Consider the following 21,807-nt stretch of genomic DNA (forward strand, 5'->3'; position numbering starts at 1 on the left):
AACGTTTGACCAAGTTTAACAATTTAACAGCAATGCTACCAAATACTAATTGAGTGTATGTAAACTTCTGACCCACTGGGAATGTGATTAAAGAAATAAAAGCTGAAACAAATAAATCTTTATTATTATTCTGACATTTCACATTCTTAAATTGAAGTGGTGATCCTAACTGGCCAAAGACAGAGAATTTTTACTTGGATTAAATGTCAGGAATTGTGAAAAACTGAGTTTAAATGTATTTGGCTAAGGTGTACTGTATGTAAACCTCCGACTTCAACTGCATGTGTGTGTGATATGGAATTGCAATATATAGGAATTCACAGCATGTTTATCCAAGTCAAAGAAGAATCTGATGATCTAGAGATTACTTGTATAAAGATGCCAAGTTTGGTTTTATTCAACCCAACTAACGTATCAACAAAGGAGGAATATTCTGTTATCTGATCTAAAGATACACCATTAAATCCTCTACGTTAAACATTAAAAAAAAGTGTCATCACTCCAAGGTACACTCCAGACATGGGTCTGTAAACACAAAGGTTATAACCGCCACCAGGGTCGTGTTCATTAGGCATCAAATGGAAGAAAATGGATTGAAACAGGGAGTGACTACCTAACCTTGTCCAATAGGAAACCTTAATTTTAGATTTACATTGCAAAATGCTTTAAAGCATGTTCCGTTACGTGCCCTGGTGAACACGTACCAGCTACAGAGAAAGCCCACTGAAAGATATTTATAATTAACCCAAGATAGTTTGTCTGTGTCGTTTGTAGTAGGATAAAATAATGCATAGTGGGCAGAACAAGCAAGGGGGTGGGCAAAGCCAAGCACGAGTTAGCGAGATCCTATTGCTGCGTTGTACCATATATTTGCATATTTCCGTTAGGGAACGCCTCGTCGTGAATTGCGTGTGTGCACAAACTCAATTCGACCTTGCACTCCTAAACAATGCCATTTTTTAAAACTTTGGCAAAGTGTCAAGTCTATAACACTTGCGCTGTGTTCGTAACAGATTCTAGTTTTGGGAACATAAAAAGTTTCACCTAGTTCCATATTCTCCCACTACCTGCGAATATCATATTTGGTGATGAGAAAACATTCTAAACTGACGCTTCAATGGATGCTTATAGCCTCTGTGACGTGTCTGGGTTATACCTTCTGACTGTAACCACACTTTTTTGAAAGACCTACAAACCTTTCTGGCCACTAGAAGGAACTACAGGGCAAGTTTTCCATCCTCTGCTTGTTGTTCTCAGCTCCCTCACAGGGAGTGACTTGATCTGAATCATAGACATTGAGAGGACTTGAGTAATCCAAGACCTTCACAGATGTGACACCTTTCATAATTATACTGACATCAATCTGACTGCTTAAATGATTTAGTATGGATGGACCAAGCTCCTCTATGCATAACTGAACATTTTGCAGACACAAATGTTTTATTTTTTATCATACATTAGTGATACATTTAATATACTTACATTCAAAGAAATTGTTGATACAAAGGGATAATCTTTACTTTCTGAATATATTGTGAACACTAAGGTATAAATCGGAAAGGTGAATGTGAATGAGAGGATACATATGTACACAAATGAACATCTGCGTTGATCTAATCACCTACACAACGATAAAGAAGAAAGACACAGTCAATAGTGTTGGAGCACATTTCAAATTTAGTCCACATTTTCTTATTTTACAAAGCTACAGTATGTCTGTAGCTTTGGGGATATCAAAGATACTTAATTGTTATTTGTCTATCAAAGACACTTTATGGCACCTTATTCCTTATATAGCGCACTACTTTTGACCTGAACCCTATAGGCCCTGGTCAAAAGTAGTGCACTGTAGGGAATAGGGTGCCATTTGGGACACACAGCCTTAGACAAATAACAATAAAGTCAATAAACAATAAAGTCTTTAATATCCCCTCCAAGGTTTGAAGATATAGGCAATATAATCTAACATCTCTCTGTGTAGAGATCAATAACAATGCAATATCCCTGACTGAGCAGTAAGGTCACCAAGATAATAGGTTTGTGAAACTTCATTCTATTTCTATTTCCCATGTTGTTATTGTGGTGACTGAAAGGTCAGCTTGTTGTGAACAAGCTCTGCAAAAAAACTCTGCTCTCTACCTAGACCTGAGAAATATTCACAGAGCTGTGTGTACAAACAAATTGTATATCAAGTGTTAGAAAACATAATAAGAATCCAATACAACCTTTTTGCTGGGGAAGAGGCAGGAGGGGAAAAGGTTGCGCCTGTATGTCTTTTCCTGAAAAAGACATACAGGTAAAGAATAAATCATTTGAGTTATGGTACACACTGACTGACAACCTGATCCACATCTGTATATTCTGTAAAACTGAAATAAATCCGGAAATGTATATCTGTGCCTCAAAGGTATACCATAACTTGACAGAACCTAAGGACAAAATATATCTATTCCACATACAATTTACATTTGAGAGGGATTTCGGGTAAAGTGCTGGAGAGTGTGACTACAGTAGGAGCTTAATTAAGTGTGTGTGTGTGTTGGGGGGGGGGGTGATAATCTATTCCAGAGGGACACGATGGATATAGTGAAATCACTAGTGGGTGGTCGTGAAAGCGTGTGCCATGGAGATAGAGACACAAGTTCACCCTCAAAATGACCATGTTAAGATAACCCACTTCCAGGGCTTGAGTATTTTGTGTGGAGTGGAGAGTTACGTAATGGATTCCTCCTCTGGGTGTTACATGGTGACCTATGTGAGGGTTAGAGGGTACATCCTAGACAACCTTCTGTGGGGCCTTGCATGATGTAAGTGTCTCTTAAGATATCTGGCCACCCCAGTCCTGTCCCTTAAATGTTTAGGGTCTCTTTTAATGTTTCTTTCAGGGTATCTGGCCACCCCAGTCCCTTAAATGTTTAGGGTCTCTTTTAATGTTACTTTCAGGGTATCTGGCCACCCCAGTCCCTTAAATGTTGAGGGTCTCTTTTAAGGTCTCTTTCAGGGTATCTGGCCACCCCAGCCCTGTCCCTCAAATGTTGAGGGTCTCTTTCAAGGTTTCTTACAGGGTTATCTGGCCACCCCAGTCCCTTAAATGTTGAGGGTCTCTTTTAAGGTCTCTTTCAGGGTATCTGGCCACCCCAGTCCTGTCCCTAAAATGTTGAGGGTCTCTTTCAAGGTTTCTTACAGGGTTATCTGGCCACCCACTCCTGTTCTTTACACGATGAAGGTTTGTGTCAGGAGTAGAGAGTACCTGGCCAACCCCACTGCAGATCTTTGCACGCAGAAGGTCTCTTTTGGGCTTACAGGGTACCTGTCCCACCCAACTCTGCAGCCTTGGATGAAGGTCTTTCAGGATTAGAGAGTACCTGTCCCACCTCCAACCTTACATGAAGAAGGTCTATTAGGTTTAGAGAACACCCAACTCAACCTCTCTCCATGGTCATCATGTGCTGGAGGTCTGTGTGATGCTCCTCTGGCTGGTACCTGGCCCAGGCCCACCACTTCCCTGGATGATGGTGAAGGTATGTTTGGTGAAGGTCTGTGTAGTGAAGGTCTGTGTGGTGAAGGTCTAAAGCCCTATTCAGACAGGATTCGTTTCACTGGGGGAGGTAGAGTAATGTAATTAAATGCACGAGTACAAAACAACATACATTTAGTCCCGTCTGAATCTGCCATGCCAGTCATTTTTACTTGGTGGGGAGGTTATTATTCCAACCCCAAAAATCTACTTATCCCGTGTGAATCGACATTCCTGTGTTTGAGGGATATTACAGAGTTTAATAAGTGCTGCACGCAGTTTAGGAAGAACATGGGAACAAATTTATGCTTTAAACAAAGTGCTATGCACGTAGCCTACAGATGAATGACCTGTTTTGTCATATATCAACTTTCCCTGTGCCCAGATGATATTGTGCCAACAATAATAAATTGTCAAAGATGTTAGTTAATTATATATCTGCACACAGTTCATGGTTCTTATTGATATTATTTTGACTTTCGAACTGWGMGTGGCCAGATACCCTGAAAGAGACCTATCCCTAGACAAGTTAAAATATCTTCATGCCTAGAACAGCCTCCAGGCTTCCATCATAACGCTCAAATCTGAATGAGAAAAAAAAATACAGGGGGCATATGGTAAAACTAATCCTGTCTGAATCGTCCACTGGAAAAACAGACATTCTAGGGTAATAATTACATAACTGACGTTCTATGTAATACTAGTCCAGTGCGAATAGGGCTTGAGTCCATTAGGGGGTAGAGAGTCCCCGACCAACCCCCTCTCCTCTCATGGTCCTCCTCTAGAGTCTGTGTGATGGAGAAGGTCATTGAAGGTTAGAGAGTACCTCACACCAGGCCTCTTCTGGTGTTCCCATGGTCCTCATGAACTGAAGGGCTGTGTGATGCTCCTCTGACTGGTATAAAGAATGGCTTTCGGGGGTAGGGAGAACCTGTCCCACCCCAACTCATCTCCTCCATGGTCCTCACTCCTCATGTGCTGGAGGTCTGAGTGACGCTCCTCTGACTACTATGGTCCTTGACGACGTAGGTGGAAATGCTCCTGCGGCTCTGCTGGTGGTCAAATCCTCCGCACCGTGAGGCCTTCAGGTACTGTGAGGAGCAGCAGACAAAGCACCTCATCAGGTCATGAAACAGGTGGCCAGCGAAGAACATATAGATCCACGGGTTACAGCAGCTGTTCAGGCTGGCCAGTAGCATGGCAATGATAAACGCCACGTCTAGGATAGAGAGAGAGAAGGAAAGAGACATTGAAGTCAAATAGAAAGCTTCCTGAATACTGTCATTTTCAACTGCAGACAACTTTCAATATACATTGTAGATACAATAAGTCTATCACAGCTTTAACCAACGCCAAAACACAATATGGTACCTACAGTATAGAAAGTACAAATATTTATCCTTGTCCGAAATATATACTTGTTGCCTTGACTGCAAATTGGTACAGTGCAATCTTTGCACCGTAGTTCATTTCAATAGCAAATGATTGATTGTCAAGTTTGATGTGCATTCAAACTTCCAAACTTGAAGGAACAATAACAATCTGTTTTCGATAAACTGCTATACTTTGGCAGGCATTCATGCACAACAATCATCTTGTTATTCACAAACAGCAAACTATCATCTGACATTCTTCTCTCCAGGCATCTGGGGCACTATTCAACCAAACCCGGTAACCAGAGTTCCGGTTTAGTCAAAAACACCATTCTTCTTGCACTACATGAATGTAGTACCCAACGAAGCAATGTTTACTGTGTGAAACAAAAACAAACTCAATAGGACACTGATCCGGGAAGGACGGTGTGTGTATGTACTGTGACCTTTGAAGCCATTAGATGAATCCCTACTGGCGATCTGACATTTCACTAAATGAGTTTAAAGTGAACATAATTGGCATAGGTTTGAGATGGAACCTCCTCCATCTCTCTCTAGCTCTCTCTCTCTCTCTCCTTCCATATGCCTCTGCTCTTAGATATAGTATGATATATATTTTATTGTCCATTTACATGGACATTTATTTTGTGACGTCAGCACAAATACACAAACACACAATATACTACATGCAGTACCGACTACCGGAAAGTTAGCACACGTTGCACATTTACATTTCCACATATTAAAAGTCTCTGGCCTACTGTCCGACCATGAATTGGGCCTGCATCTGTCCTATGTCCCAATGAAACTTGTCTTGCTCCTATTCTTGGTGAAAGGTGGGACCCTTTAATCTCCTATCGGAGAGCAGCAGCTGAAAACAGCTGGCTTTCTAGAACAAAACAAATCAACAAATCATAGTGATCCCTGGCCTGGCTGTGGTGTGTCTTACATATTGGTGGAACGGAGGAAAGGAAAGGGAAACCCCAACTGCCATATGGGAACAGAGATATAGACGGAACCATGAAGGTTGATGGACAAAAAAAGAAAAAGGTTAATTTCAATTCAGTCTTGGGGGGGGGGGGGATGTTGTTCGATGTGGCAGTTCCTGATGTTTGTCCCCCATGAGACACCATAGGAACAAAGCCAGTACTACTTCCGCAAGTTTGGTGCAGTATTTATAAGTTAAAACATGTGCAACATAATGTCTTATGTAAACAAAGTCAGATCCTCTGCTCTGATGGCCAGGTCTATCGTGTGTTCTGCGGTAGGAATGGAAAAACACAATCAACGCAGCTTTGTATCCCTAAGTGGACAAGTGAGCATTGTCAAAATCAAAACCCAACCCTCAACAGTAAATCATGATAAACTCACTAACAAATCTCTGTTTTGGATGAGACTGAATTTATGACCAAAATTATCCTATTTACACTTTSTAGTCAATTTTGACTAATATCGATGCCACAGGCCGTTTCCTAAGTTGTCTATTGCCTTCAATTGTACAGAGCATTCGGAAAGTATTCAGACTCCTTGACTTTTTCCAAATGTTATTACGTTACATCCTTATTGTAAATTTGATTAAATTGTTTTTCCCCCCTCAATCTACACACAATACCCCATAATGACAAAGCAACAATTGAAATATCACATTTACATAAGTATTCAGACAGGACTTTGTTGAAGCACCTTTGGCAGCAATTACAGCCTCGAGTCTTCTTGGGTATGACGCTACAAGCTTGCACACCTGTATTTGAGGAGTTTCTCCAATTCTTCTCTGCAGATCCTCTCAAGCTCTATCACGTTGGATGGGGAGTGTTGCTGCACAGCTATATTTAAAATTATTTTCAGAGATGTTCAATTGGGTTCAAGTCCGGGCTCTGGCTAGGCCACTCAAGGACATTCAGAGACTTGTCCCGAAGCGACTCCTGTGTTGTCTTGGCTGTTTGCTCAGGGTTGTTGTCTTGTTGTAAGGTGAAGCTTCGCCCCAGTCTGATGTCCTGAGCGCTCTGGAGCAGGTTTTCATCAAGGATCTCTCTGTACTTTAATCCGTTCATCTTTCCCTCGATCCTGACTAGTCTCCCAGTCCCTGCCACTGAAAACATCCCCAAAGCTTTTATGCTGCCACCAGCATGCTTCACCGTAGAGATGGTGCCAGGTTTCCTCCAGACATGACACTTGGCATTAAGGCCAAAGAGTTCAATCTTGGTTTCATCAGACCAGAGAATCTTCTTTCTTATGGTCTGAGTGTCTTTAGGTACCTTTMGGCAGACTCCAAGTGGGCTGTTGTGCGTTTACTGAGGAGTGGCTTCCGTCTGGCCACTCTACCATAAAGGTCTGATTGGTGGAGAGCTGCAGATATGGTTGTCCTTCTGGAAGGTTCTCCCATCTCCAGAAGAACTATAGAGCTCTGTCAGAGTGACCATCGGGTTCTTGGTCACCTCCCTGACTAAGGCCCTTCTCCCCCGATTGTTCAGTTAGGCCGGGTAGCCAGCTCTAGGAGGAGTCCAGGTGGTTCCAAACTTCTTCCATTTAAGAATGATGGAGGCCACTGTGTTCTTAGGGACCTTCAATGCTGCAGAAATAATTTGGTACACTTCCCAAGATCTGTGCCTCAACACAATCCTGTCTCAAAGCTCTACGGACAATTCCTTTGAACTCATGGCTTGGTTTTTGCTCTGATATGCACTGTCAACTGTGGGACCTTATATAGACAAGTGTGTGCCTTTCCAAATCATTTCCAATCAATTGAATTTACCACAGGTGGACTCCAATCAAGTTTTAGAAACATCTCAAGGATGATCAATGGGAACAGGATGCACCTGAGTTCAATTTCGAGTCTCATAGCAAATGGTCTGAATACTTATCAATCATAATCAAGAATAAACAAGTCACTGTCGCCATTTCCGTTTTCAGAGACTTAAAACCTGTTTGGGATAGGGGGCAGCATTTTCACGTTCGGATGAAAAGCGTGCCCAGAGTAAACTGCCTGCTACTGAGGCCCAGAATCTAATATATGCATATTATTAGTAGATTCTGGATAGAAAACACGCTGAAGTTTCTAAAACTGTTTGAATGATGTCTGTGAGTATAACAGAACTCATATGACAGGCGAAAACCTGAGAAAYATCCAACCAGGAAGTGGGAAATCTAAGGTTTGTATTTTTTCAAGTCATTGCCTTTCGAATATACAGTCTCTATGGGGTCATATTGCACTTCCTAAGACTTCCACTAGATGTCAACCGTCTTTAGAACCTTGTTTCAGGCATCTACTATGAAGGGGGAGCGAATAAGAGCTGTTTGAACCAGGTGTCTGGCAGAATGCCATGAGCTATGTCTCGCGCGCAGCCGTGAGCGCGAGGTGCGTTCCTTTTCATTTCTAAAGACAAAGGAATTGCCCGGTTGAAACATTACTGAAGATTTCTGATAAAATTATCCTAAAGATTGATTCTATACATCGTTTGACATGTTTCTACGAACTGTAATAGAACTTTTTGGACTTTTAGTCTGGTCTTTCGTCTGGACTTGCCCGCGCCTTGTGAATTTCGATTGGTGAACTAAACGCCCTAACAAAAAAAGAGGTATTTGGACATAAAGATMAACTTTATCGAACAAAACTAACATTTATTGTGGAACTGGGATTCCTGGGACTGCATTCTGATGAAGATCATCAAAGGTAAGTGAATATTTATAAGGCTATTTCTGACTTTTACTGACTCCACAACATGGCGGGTATCTGTATGGCTTGTTTTTGTGGCTTGGCGCTGTACTCAGATTATTGCATGGTGTGCTTTTTTCCGTAAAGCTTTTTTGAAATCTGACATAGCGGTTGCATTAAGGAGAAGTATATCTTTAATTCTATGCATAACACTTGTATCTTTTATCAAAGTTTATGATGAGTATTTCTGTAAATTGATGTGGCTCTCTGCAAATTCGCCGGATGTTTTCGAGGCACAACATTACTGAACATAACYCACCAATGTTAACTGAGATTTTTGGATAAATTATATGGACTTTATCGAACAAAACATACATGTATTGTGTAACTTGAAGTCCTATGAGTGCCATCTGATGAAGATCAGCAAAGGTTAGTGATTCATTTTATCTCTATTTCTGCTTTTTGTGACTCCTCTCTTTGGCTGGAAAATGGCTGTATGTTTTTCTGTGACTAGGCGCTGACCTAACATAATCGAATGGTGTGCTTTCGCTGTAAAGCATTTTTGAAATCGAACACGATGGCTAGATTAACAAGAAGTTAAGCTTTCATTTGGTTTATTGCCCTTGTGAATGAATGAAAGTTAAATATTTCAAAAAAATATTTTTGAATTTTGCGCTCTGCCATTTCAGCGGATGTTGTCGAGGGGTTCCGCTAGCCTTAATTAAGTTAAGGTATTTCTGTTTTTAATTTATCAATTAATCAATCAAACAAATCAATCATAATCAAGAATAAAACAAGTGACTGTCGCCGTTTCCATTTTTAGAGGCTGTTTTTATTTTTTATTAATTAGCAAACTTTTCTAAAAACAAGTTTTTGCTTCGTCAATATGAGGTATTGTGTGTAGATTGCTGAGGAAAATGGTTTTCTTTAATCCTTTTTAGAATAAGGCTGTAACYTAACAAAATGTGGAAAAAGTCAAGGGGTCTGAATACTTTCCGAAGGCACTGTATGTACCAGTAAGCTGTTGTACGTACCAATAAACTAGTCTGATGAAGTGAGTGTTATTTAATTCATGAAAAGATCAGCAAGTAATAAATCATTTTTGGTCTCTGGGGGAAAAGTGCATACATTTATAAAATTGGAGTTAAAGTTAAATAACATAATAATGGACCCTAGCAAATGCATCAAGTGGGCTTGCAATTTAATASACCATCATCAGAGAACTTTCAACTCTTTAGTTTCCTCAGCATATAACGTAAATAACACCTAAATAAGCGAAGGAATTATAGAAAGAATAATGGCAGTTTCCACTCCCTATACAGTACTGTATGTGAGGGTGATAAAGTGAGTGTGTACATCTTCCCTCCCACTCCCTGTCTGCATGAGTTATGATCAGAGCCTGGGTTGAAGATGAGACCTGCTAACAGCTTCTCTCTCTCTCTCTCTTTCTGTCTCTCTCTCCATAGCCTCTCCTTCATTTTACAGACTGTTGAATATACATTATGCTATAAAGACATATAGGACACAAGGCCTCAAAGGAAAACTATATCTGGTATTGAAGGGATTTGATCCTAAAGAAGATTGCAGCAGTACCTATCCTACAGTACAACTTGAGAAATAGAATGCCTACATTACTCTCCCCATAGGAGAACCCTTTGAAGAACCGTTTTTGATTCCAGGTAGAACCTTTTTGGTTCCACAGAGAACCGTTTTGGGTTCCATGGGTTCTACATGGATTCCAAAAGGGTTCTACCTGGAATCAAAAAGGGTTATCTTATGGGGACAGCTGAAGAACTCTTTTGGGAACCCTTTTTTCTAAGAGTGTTTATTTCTATGAATAGGACTCAATGAACTGACAATCTGATAGGACAGTTGAGACCTGAACAGCCAGATGTCAATTATAAGTCAGCATGGTAAGACATGCATGTACCCATGTCTTAATAGGTTTCTCCTAATCATATATTAATATGCACAGTGAGAGGCTCTTGTCAGGTTTCTCTGATGTTTTGATCTAATTCAATTACACTCAGTGTGTCAGTGTTATTCCTTCAGCCAATTAATATTGTGTTGTGCCTTTCCACTTGACTTGAGATAATGAATCTGCAGTGTGGGTGTGTGTGTTTGTGTGTGTGTGTGAGATACAGAGCGAGGGAGAGAGAGAGAGAGAGACAGAAAAAGAAAGAAAGAAAGTTCATGGATCTTAATTTGTGCAAAGACACAGGCCTTGTATTGCAGCATAGTCTAGCATAGAAGTCCATGGACATTATGAAGCGTGGATTAGCTCATGGTGTTGTCTCACCATCCAGAGAATGAATCACACGCCAAACGACAGAGTCATATATCCACTGCCCTCCTCCACATTAGTGGCCCTGACAGGCGTTCAGAGTTAAGCTGTCAAATAGGCTCATGGTAACACCTCAGGCAGACTGGTGCAATGAATTGCACCAGATGCCATCTATATCACTTATGGATTGAAGGCCTAAGGTATGGCCATAATAACCACAAGATGTTCAAAAATGTTTTGAAACGTTTTAATACGTTGAGGGTTTAAAAAAACAACGCAGCCACTGCTAGCTAGCCTACTTCACCAGCCAGCAGTACTGTATCATTTTAGTCAATAAGATTTTTTGCAACGTAAGCTTAACTTTCTGAACATTCGAGACGTGTAGTCCACTTGTCATTCCAATCTCCTTTGCATTAGCGTAGCCTCTTCTGTAGCCTGTCAACTATGTGTCTGTCTATCCCTCTTCTCTCCTCTCTGCACAGACCATACAAACACTTCACACCGCGTGGCTGCTGCCACTCTAACCTGGTGGTCCCAGCGCGCACGACCCACGTGGAGTTCCAGGTCTCGGCAGCCTCGGAACTGCCGATCTGCGGCCAACAAGGCAGAGTTCATCTCAGCCTATGCTCCCTCCAGTCCCTCGACTTCTTGGCACTGACGGAAACATGGATTACCACAGATAACACTGCTACTCCTACTGCTCTCTCCTCGTCTGCCCACGTGTTCTCGCACACCCGAGAGCTTCTGGTCAGCGGGTGGTGGCACTGGGATCCTCATCTCTCCCAAGTGGACATTCTCTCTTTCTCCCCTGACCCATCTGTCTATCGCCTCCTTTGAATTCCATGCTGTCACAGTTACCAGCCCTTTCAAGCTTAACATCCTTATCATTTATCGCCCTCCAGGTTCCCTTGGAGAGTTCATCAATGAGCTTGACGCCTTAAAGTTCCTTTCCTGAGGATGGCCCACCTCTCACAGTTCTGGGTGACTTTAACCCTCCCACGTCTACCTTTGACTCATTCCTCTCTGCCTCCTTCTTTCCACTCCTCTCCTCTTTTGACCTCACCCTCTCACCTTACCCCCTACTCACAAGGCAGGCAATACGCTTGACCTCATCTTTACTAGATGCTGTTCTTCCACTAATCTCATTGCAACTCCCTCCAAGTCTCCGACCACTACCTTGTATCCTTTTCCCTCTCGTTCTCATCCAACACTTCCCACACTGCCCCTACTCAGATGGTATCGCGCCGTCCCAACCTTCGCTCTCTCTCCCCCGCTACTCTCTCCTCTTCCATCCTATCATCTCTTCCCTCTGCTCAAACCTTCTCCAACCTATCTCCTGATTCTGCCTCCTCAACCCTCCTCTTCTCCCTTTCTGCATCCTTTGACTCTCTATGTCCCCTATCCTCCAGGCCGGCCGGTCCTCCCCTCCTGCTCCGTGGCTCGACGACTCATTGCGAGCTCACAGAACAGGGCTCCGGGCAGCCGAGCGGAAATGGAGGAAAACTCGCCTCCCTGCGGACCTGGCATCCTTTCACTCTCCTCTCTACATTCTCCTCTTCTGTCTCTGCTGCTAAAGCCACTTTCTACCACTCTAAATTCCAAGCATCTGCCTCTAACCCTAGGAAGCTCTTTGCCACCTTCTCCTCCCTCCTGAATCCTCCCCCCACAAGGGCACTGCGTTCATCCACCTCTGGCCTGCTCGCCTCCCTACCTCTGAGAAGTACAGTTCCCGCTCAGCCCAGTCAAAACTGTTCGCTGCTCTGGCACCCCATGGTGGAACAAACTCCCTCACGACGCCAGGTCAGCGGAGTCAATCACCACCTTCCGGAGACACCTGAAAACCCCACCTCTTTAAGGAATACCTAGGATAGGATAAAGTAATCCTTCTAACCCCCCCCCCTTAAAAGAGTTAGATTGCACTATTGTAAAGTGGTTGTTCCACTGGATATCATAAGGTGAATGCACCAATTTGTAAGTCGCTCTGGAATAGAGCGTTTGCTAAATGACTTAAATGTAATGTAAATGAGGGTTTGCTTTAGCCTGCAGTGCCAAGTGGGCTGGGTTCGCATTTTGGGATTTTACTATTGGTTCATTATAACATGCAAGCTCAATCACTTGAGTGGGTTGAGTTACTGACGTGATCTTCCTGTCTGGGTTGGCGCCCCCCCTTGGTTTGTGCTGTGGTGGAGATCTTTGTGGGCTATACTCGGCCTTGTCTCAGGATTGTAAGTTGGTGGTTGAAGATATCCCTCTAGTGGTGCGGGGGCTGTGCTTTGGCAAAGTGGGTGGGGTTATATCCTTCCTGTTTGGCCCTGTCCGGGGTATCATCGGATGGGGCCACAGTGTCTCCTGACCCCTCCTGTCTCAGCCTCCAGTATTTATGCTGCAGTAGTTTATGTGTCGGGGGCTAGGGTCAGTTGGTTATATCTGGAGTACTTCTCCTGTCTTATCCAGTGTCCTGTGTGAATTTAGTATGCTCTCTCTAATTCTCTCCTCTCTTTCTTTCTCTCTTCGGAGAACCTGAGCCCTAGGACCATACGTCAGGACTACCGGGCATGATGACTCCTTGCTGTCCCCAGTCCACCTGGCCTTGCTGCTGTTCCAGTTTCAACTGTTCTGCCTGCGGTTATGGAACCCCTACCTGTCCCAGACCTGCTGCTTTCAACTCTTAATGATCGGCTATGAAAAGCCAACTGACATTTATTCCTGATTATTATTCGACCATGCTTGTCATTTATGAACATTTTGAAAATCTTGGCTCTCTCTAATTCTCTCCTCTCTTTCTTTCCTCTCTCTCGGAGGACCTGAGCCTAGGACCATACGTCAGGACTACGGGCATGATGACTCCTTGCTGTCCCCAGTCCACCTGGCCTTGCTGCTATTCCAGTTTCAACTGTTCTGCCTGCGGTTATGGAACCCCTACCTGTCCCAGACCTGCTGTTTTCAACTCTTAATGATCGGCTATGAAAAGCCAACTGACATTTATTCCTGTTACTATTTGACCATGCTTGTCACTTATGAACATTTTGAACATCTTGGCCATGTTCTGTTATAATCTCCACCCGGCACAGCCAGAAGAGGACTGGCCACCCCTCATAGCCTGGTTCCTCTCTAGGTTTCTTCCTAGGTTTTGGCCTTTCTAGGGAGTTTTTCCTAGCCACCGTGCTTCTACACCTGCATTGCTTGCGTGTTGGGGTTTTAGGCTGGGTTTCTGTACAGCACTTCGAGATATTAGCTGATGTACGAAGGGCTATATAAAAATAAAAAAATAAATAAACTTGATTTGAATCAAGCATACTTTCACTTTTTTCGTCATTTAGCAGAGATGCTCTTATCCAGAGTGCCCTATGGTTAGTGAATTCACCTTAAAATAGCTAGGTGAGATAACCACATATCACAGTCGAAGTATGTGAAAATATTTCAAATATTATGAAATCCCATCTTAATGATGAGTGGGTGAACAAAAGAGGGGGATAAAACTTTCAAACACTCTTTTGTTGCTGATTCAAAACCTGAGTTGCTCCTAGCCTTCCCCATACCCAGAGGTCCGAAGGCTGACTTCCTTCCAAGTCCATAAGGCTTTTGAAATGAAATTTTTCTGAGTATTTGATGATATAGCTCCATTGGGATCCATTGTCCAATGGCTGGCTCCTGCTGCAGTGGCTAGCAACACAAAGCGATGGTTGAKATGTGGTCTGGAGCAGATGGACTCCCCTGAGCTCCCCTTTAAAAGAGGAACGCTTAAGATAAGAGGAGCAAATCATGTTATTATACAGAAAAGACACAAATCAGGACACAAGGCCCCCTAGGACCCCATAAGGTGAGAGAGTGGAAGGAACACTTTGATGTCACAGTACATTTACCATCCTTAGCTCTAGAAAGGCCCTGCAGGGCTTTGAAATGTATAACTGCTACTTTCTCCTACTCTTCGCCTCATTTGGTTGTTTCCATTTTGAGGTGTATTTATGGATTGTAACAACATCATATATCAACTTTGAGCTTGATGGTTTTTGTTTGGGCCATTCCAGTGATATACTATATATATAAAGTATGTGGACACCGCTTCAAATGAATGGATTCGGCTATTTCAGCCCCACCCGTTGCTGAGAGGTGTATAAAATTGAGCACACAGACATGCAATCTCCATAGACAAACATTGGTGGGAGAATGGCCTCAATGAAGAGCTTAGTGACTTTCAACGTGGCACCGTCATAGGATGCCACCTTTCCAACAAGTCAGTTCGTCAAATTTCTGCCAGAATGCATACTGCCAACTGTAAGAGCCCAACCTCACTAATGCTCTTGTGGTTGAATGAAAGCAAGTCCCCGCAGCAATGCTCCAACATCTAGTGGAAAGCCTTCACAGAAGAGTGGAGTCTGTTATAGCACCAAAGCGGGGACCAACTCCATATTAATGCCCATGATTTTGGAATGAGATGTTCAACGAGCAGGTGTCCACAGACTTCTGGTCATGTAGTGTATGTGATATACCCAAAAACATATACGATATCTGTATCAAAATACTGACTGTATTTGGACTTTTTGTATATACAACAACTGTACTATATACTGCATTTTTTTGCAGAGCAGGTGAAGTGAACATACTTAAAGTGTATATACATCTGTCGTTGTGACGTTGTCCTCCGGTGGCTAGCTAGCTAAAATMTGCCTATCCTAAATTGGCCATGGATGGAGATAGGGATTTGGACTTGTGGTTTTACTTAATTCTCTGTACTGGCCAATGATTATAAGGGCGATTCTAATCCAACCATAAATTCTTATATTCTGCCCCTGGCATGAGAGAATGTAAGTTCAAAATGTAGATAGATGTAGTAGGCTAATGTTAATTAGCTGGCTCATCGTTGCCCATGAAAGGAAGTTAGGCTAGTGAGCAAGCARTTTAGCCAAGTAGTCTAGGACAACAAAAACGAAAATCATATACTATGTGACAGAGTCATAGACCATTTTGTCAACGCGAAAGAGGATGGCATTTGTGTTTCTTTACAAGTAGGGGGAGTGAACATGTTTTTTTCTACACATGCACAGACACATACAGTTGAAGTCGGAAGTTTACATATGTAACCGATGTGAAATGGCTAGCTAGTTAGCGGTGGTGCGCGCTAATAGCGTTTCAATCGGCGACGTGACTCGCTTTGAGACCTTGAAGTAGTGGTTCCCTTGCTCTCCAAGGGCCGTGGCTTTTGTGGAGCGATGGGTAACGATGCTTCGTGGGTGACTGTTGTTGATGTGTGCAGAGGGTCCCTGGTTCACGCCCGGGTCGGGGTGAGGGGACGGACAAAAGTTATACTGTTACACCTTAGCCAAATACATTTAAACTCCGTTTTTCACAATTCCTGACATTTAATCTTAGTAAAAATTCCCTGTCTAAGGTCAGTTAGGATGACCACTTTATTTTAAGAATCTGCAATGTCAGAATAATAGTAGAGAGAATGATTTATTTCAGCTTTTATTTCTTTCATCACATTCCCAGTGGGTCAGAAGTTTACATACACTCAATGTTAGTAATTTTGGATAGGCATTTGCTTTGAATATTGTTAATTCTTGGGTCAAATGGTTGTCAGGGTAGCACGTTGCACACGTTCCAACATTCAGTGTTGGTGGTGAATTTTGGCCATTTCTCCTGACAGAGCTGGTGTAACTGAGTCGGGTTTGTAGGCCACTTGCCTGCGACACACTTTTTCGGTTCCGTCCACAAATGTTCTATAGGATTGAGGTCAGGCTTTGTGTATGGCCACTCCAATACCTTGCCTTTGTTGCATTTTTGCCACAACTTTGGAAGTATGCTTGGGGTCATTGTCCATTTGGAAGAACCATTTGCGACCAAGCTTTAACTTCCTGACTGATGTCTTGAGATGTTGCTTCAATATATCCATAAAATTTCCTCCCTCATGATGCCATCTTTTTTGTGAAGTGCACCAGTCCCTCTCTGCAGCAAAGCACCACACAAATGATGTTGCCATCCCTGTGCTTCACGGTTGGGATGGTGTTCTTCGGCTTGCAAGCCTCCCCTTTATCTCCCAAACATAACGATGGTCATTATGGCAAACATTAACAGACCGAGAGGACATTCCTCCAAAAAGTATGAATCTTTGTTCCATTTGCAGTTACAAACCGTAGTCTGGCTTTTTTTTATGGCGGTTTTTGGAGAGGTTGCTTCTCTCTTGCTGAGGCGACCTTTCAGGTTATGTCGATATAGGCACTCGTTTAATAACTGTGGATATGATATTTTTTGTACTTGTTTTTCCTCCAGCATCTTCACAAGGTCCTTTGCTGTTGTTATGGATTGATTTGCACTTTTTGCACCAAAGAACGTTCATCTCTAAGAGACAGAACGCGTCTCCTTCCTGAACGGTATGACGCTGCGTGGTCCATGGTGTTTTATACTTGCGTACTATTGTTTGTACAGATGAACGTGGTACCTTCAGGCATTTGTGGAAATTGCTCCCAAGGATGAACCAGACGTGTGGGGACCCACATTTTTTTTTTTGGAGGTCTTGGCAGATTTCTTTTGATTTCCCCATAGATGTCAAACAAAGAGGCACTGAGTTTGAAGTAGGCCTTGAATACATCCACAGGTACACCTCAATTGACTCAAATTATGTCAATTAGCCTACAGAAGCTTCCAAAGCCGTGACATCATTTTCTGGAATTTTTCCAAGCTGTTTAAAGGCACAGTCTGTATTGTAAACTTCTGACCCACTGGGTATTAATTGGTGATATCAGTGAATTATAAGTGAAATAATCTGTCTGTAAACAATTGTTGGAAAAATGACTTGTCATGCACAAAGTAGATATCCTAACCGACTTGCCAATATTATAGTTGAAAAACTAGTTATAATGACTCCAACCTAAGTGTATGTAAACTTCCGACTTCAACTGTAAATCAGAACAGCGAAATTGTATTTAGCTTACATTGATTGTTTTTGGTATTTTTATTTGTCACTGTATTAGACTAAGCATAGGTGATTTGATGATGTTGAAATGGAGCTGGAATAGTGACGGCAGTTCCTGTTTTCTTTGCCACTTGCAGTTACTCTCTGTGGTTCTAAATCAATAGTTGTTTAGTTGTCCGAAAAAGTCACCAAAATTAACTTGCTTGACCATGCTGTAGGTAATGTAACTGTTTGTTTTTTTACATGCAATATGCTTTGTGGACTTCACCAGACAGAGTTTGCTCTCCGGTTTTGTGACTTCACCGTACAGAGTTTGCTCTCCGGTTTTGTGACTTCACTGTACAGAGTTTGCTCTCCGGTTTTGTGNACAGAGTTTGCTCTCCGGTTTTGTGACTTCACCGTACAGAGTTTGCTCTCCGGTTTTGTGACTTCACTGTACAGAGTTTGCTCTCCGGTTTTGTGACTTCACTGTACAGAGTTTGCTCTCCGGTTTTGTGATGTAACAAAGGTGGGGTTGAAATTATTTTGGGCCTCAGGCCTATATAATATCACAGTGGCAAGGCATATGAACTAACAGGTTATAGAGCAAACAACACAATTATCACAACACATAGGTTGTAATATGGCTTTTATGTCCGGGCTTCCCCAATGATTTTACCAACACCACACTACTGTGTGATTGGCGTGAAACCAAATCCAAACTGGCTTCCCTTTTTTTTGGTGTGCCTGGACCATTCACAGTTGGGCTCGCTCAGTTTAGCTCAACGCTGATTGGCTATTATTAAAATAAATGTATTAATCATTCTCTTTTTGACCAGACAGCATCAGATAGATGGGCAACACATACAGAGACAGAAGGGCGCTGTTTCGCTTGGATGCTMTCTCCGGTGAGATGCATTCAGCCTCTTCCAAATTGAAGGAAAATTATGAAACACAGAGAGAGTCGATGTCTGGCTTTCCTTGGCATCCTTGAATACACACCACTGGACAAATAGCACCAGGAGAGAGACAAGAGCACAACATGTCTAATACAAGACATTCCCCAACTAACTCGCAACTACCAAAACAAAATTAAATTAAAAAACAGGAGGATAACAGCTTATCAGGTCATGTCACTCTCCATGCCTCCCTTACTTGTTTTGCAATGACGCTTAATTTTGCCGGGCACACTAGAGGGGGTTCTTTCACCTTTTTCACTCTACATAGCATATGTGTGTGCATAATGTATGGAACCAACCTGGACTCAGGGGTAGACGTAACACAGTAAATTATTAACAYAAATTGGCTTTCACAACAATTTATTCTGGTGTCACACCCTGATCGGTTTCACCTGTCTTTGTTCTTGTCTCCACCCCCCTCCAGGTGTCGCCCATCTTCCCCATTATCCCCATTGTACTTATACATGTGTTCTCTGTTTGTCCGTTGCCAGTTCGCTTTGTTTCGTCAAGCATACCAGAGGTTTTTCCCGTGCTCCTGTCTGGCTCCAGTTCCTGTTTTCTAGCTTTTCCAGTTTTGACCATTCTGCCTGCCCTAACCCTGAGCCTGCCTGTCGTTCTGTACCGTGCCATACCACCCTGGATTACTGACCTCTAAATGCCCTGACCCTGAGCCTGAGCCTGCTTGCCGTTCTGTACCTTTTGGACTCTGCTCTGGACTACTGACCTCTGCCTGCCCGTGACCTGTTGTTTGCCTGCCCCCCTGTTTTTGTAATAAACTTTTGATATTTCAAAACTGTCTGCACTTGGGTCTACTCATGAGCCTTGACACTCGGCCTATAGCACATCACGTGAAGGGCCAGAACAGGAACAATTTAAAAGACCAATATTATTTGACAACCTTTGTGAAAAAGGATGAGTGAGAAAGTTAGACACATAAATATCATAGTTCGAAAGCTGTTTTCTGAAGAGCTACAATTGGATCAACAGATTGATCTGGAATGTGCTCATTGTTCTGGGAAAACCAGGGGGCACTGGTGGTGCCAATGGTGGTGCCAATGGAACCAGACCCAGGCCAATTTTAGTGAGATTCCTCAGGTTCAAGGATAAGCTTGCAGTCCTTGAAAAAGCCAAATGCCTTAAAGGGTCCTACATCTTCATCAATGAGGACTTCTCTATGCAGTCTGACAAAGAAAAAAGGAACTAATACCAGCCATGAAGGCTGCAAGAGAACAAGGTGACATAGCATACTTGAGGATTGACAAACTGATTGTTCACCCTCCCTCCCTAGGAGTTAGGAGGAGCAATAGACAGGGAGCTATGAATATAGATTTTTTTAAACACCACTGTCCAATGAGAAAGAAACGTATTTATGTTGCCAATGTATATAACCTGACCCAAGTTACGACATTACCAACCAGAACGTTCACTAATAGGTCCATCATCAACTTGAATCAATCACATTTTTACTAACATGGCTGAACATTATTCTAAAGCTGTATCAGTGGCACTAGGTTGTAGTGATCATAACTTGGTTGCACTCACTAGGATAACTAAAAAAACAAAGGCTGTCCCTAAGGTAATCTACCGAAGTCCTACAGAGGGTTTCAATCAGGACTCATTTGTGAGTGAAAAAAAAAAAACTACTAGGCGTCAGAGTATGTAACATCTAGCACTCTGAATCTGGTGATTCAATTCCTGGTCATATCACACTTAGAGAACTGTTCAGTTAGTACTCTCCTGGCCCCTTACACTGTCTGAATTCGTCCTGCTAGATGACCTAAACGAGGACATGCTTAAACCACCTGACCAAGTCCTAAAGCAATGGGACTCACTAAATCTRTCTCAGATTATTACCAACCCCACAAGATATGACTCCAAGCACCCAGAAAAGGATACTCTCATCAATGTTATCCTCACAAATAATCCTGATCGGTATCAGTCTAATGTTTTCTGTAATGACCTTAGTGATCACTGTTTAACAGCCTGTGTTTGTAATGCAGCTCAGTGAAACGACCTGTCCTGATTTGTCATAGACGCTTGCTAAAAAACTTTAATGAGTAAGCCTTCCTTCATGACCTGGCCTCTGTAAATTGGTATAGAATTAGCTTGATCCACTCTGTCGAAGACGCTTGGACCTTCTTTTTTGATATTTTCAGTGATATTGTTAACAAACATGCCCCCATAAAGAAAATSAGAATTAAAAACAGGTTCAGCCCCTGGTTTGACCATGATCTTGCAGAGTTACTACACCTCAAGAATTGCATTTGGCGAAAAGCTCGGCACACGCATACTCAGGTGACTGGCTCTCATTCAGGCAAATGAGAAATACGTGCACTCAGGCTATCCGGAAGGCCAAAGTTAGTTAGTTTAAGGAGCAGTTCTCTCTCTGTTGATCAATGGAATACTAGCCAAACTGCACAAACATAATCCGATATATTTCCGACCACTCACATCATCTAATCAAATTTATGACTAATCCATTATACTCTTTACTAAAAAAATACAGGTTGGATAGCACAATGAAAGATTACGACTAGTCTTATATGCATACCGGTCTTGTGTTAATTTTTTTAATTAACCCTTACGTATGACATACAGCTTACGTCATATACGACGACAGCGGCCCGTTAACTCTGGGCGGAATATAGGGTCTAAAACATTTGACAGTATACATGATAATATCATAAATGGTCCTCTATATTGAGCATCCATCAGTAATCTTGTTACAGGGTACCTTTTCCAGAATTATATTCGTTTGTTCGTTGTTAGATGTCCGTCTTGCTCTGCTCGCATTTAGCTAACCAAAGCTGGCCACGCGGCACGGAAGTGTCCACTCACCAATAACGCATAACCAAATGAAATTACCGAAAATCGCGAATATACTAGTATAACTCGGTTTTAAATAACTACCTTATTGATGTTTTTTAACCCACAAAATCAAATTAAAATCAGAGCCGGATATATCTAACTTCTAAAACGAATAGCTTTTCAGAGCGCAATGCAGACGTCCCTCTCGCCAGTCAAGCCATAACGTGTGAAAAGACCAACCCACTGGTTCCAAAGACGTCTTGTTCGCGCCTCCAGATCTAGCTAGGACCACCCCATTCCAACTCTCACTGGCGCTTACTGA

The 21,807-nt window shown here is 42.4% G+C and overlaps 1 protein-coding gene across 1 annotated transcript in view; it reads right to left on the reverse strand.

Annotated features, from left to right (window-relative positions):
- Window positions 1-1,432: 1,432 nt before the first annotated feature.
- Window positions 1,433-21,807, reverse strand: part of LOC111970313 (isotocin receptor-like) — a 36,408-nt gene continuing 16,033 nt past the window's right edge. The window contains exon 3 of the mRNA XM_023996980.2: window positions 1,433-4,736. Coding sequence (XP_023852748.1) covers window positions 4,489-4,736 — 248 coding nt within the window. The 3' untranslated portion in view covers window positions 1,433-4,488. The remainder of the gene's footprint in view (window positions 4,737-21,807) is intronic.

The sequence above is a fragment of the Salvelinus sp. IW2-2015 genome, linkage group LG11 (assembly GCF_002910315.2).
Source record: "Salvelinus sp. IW2-2015 linkage group LG11, ASM291031v2, whole genome shotgun sequence".
In the NCBI taxonomy this organism is placed as follows: Eukaryota; Metazoa; Chordata; class Actinopteri; order Salmoniformes; family Salmonidae; genus Salvelinus; species Salvelinus sp. IW2-2015.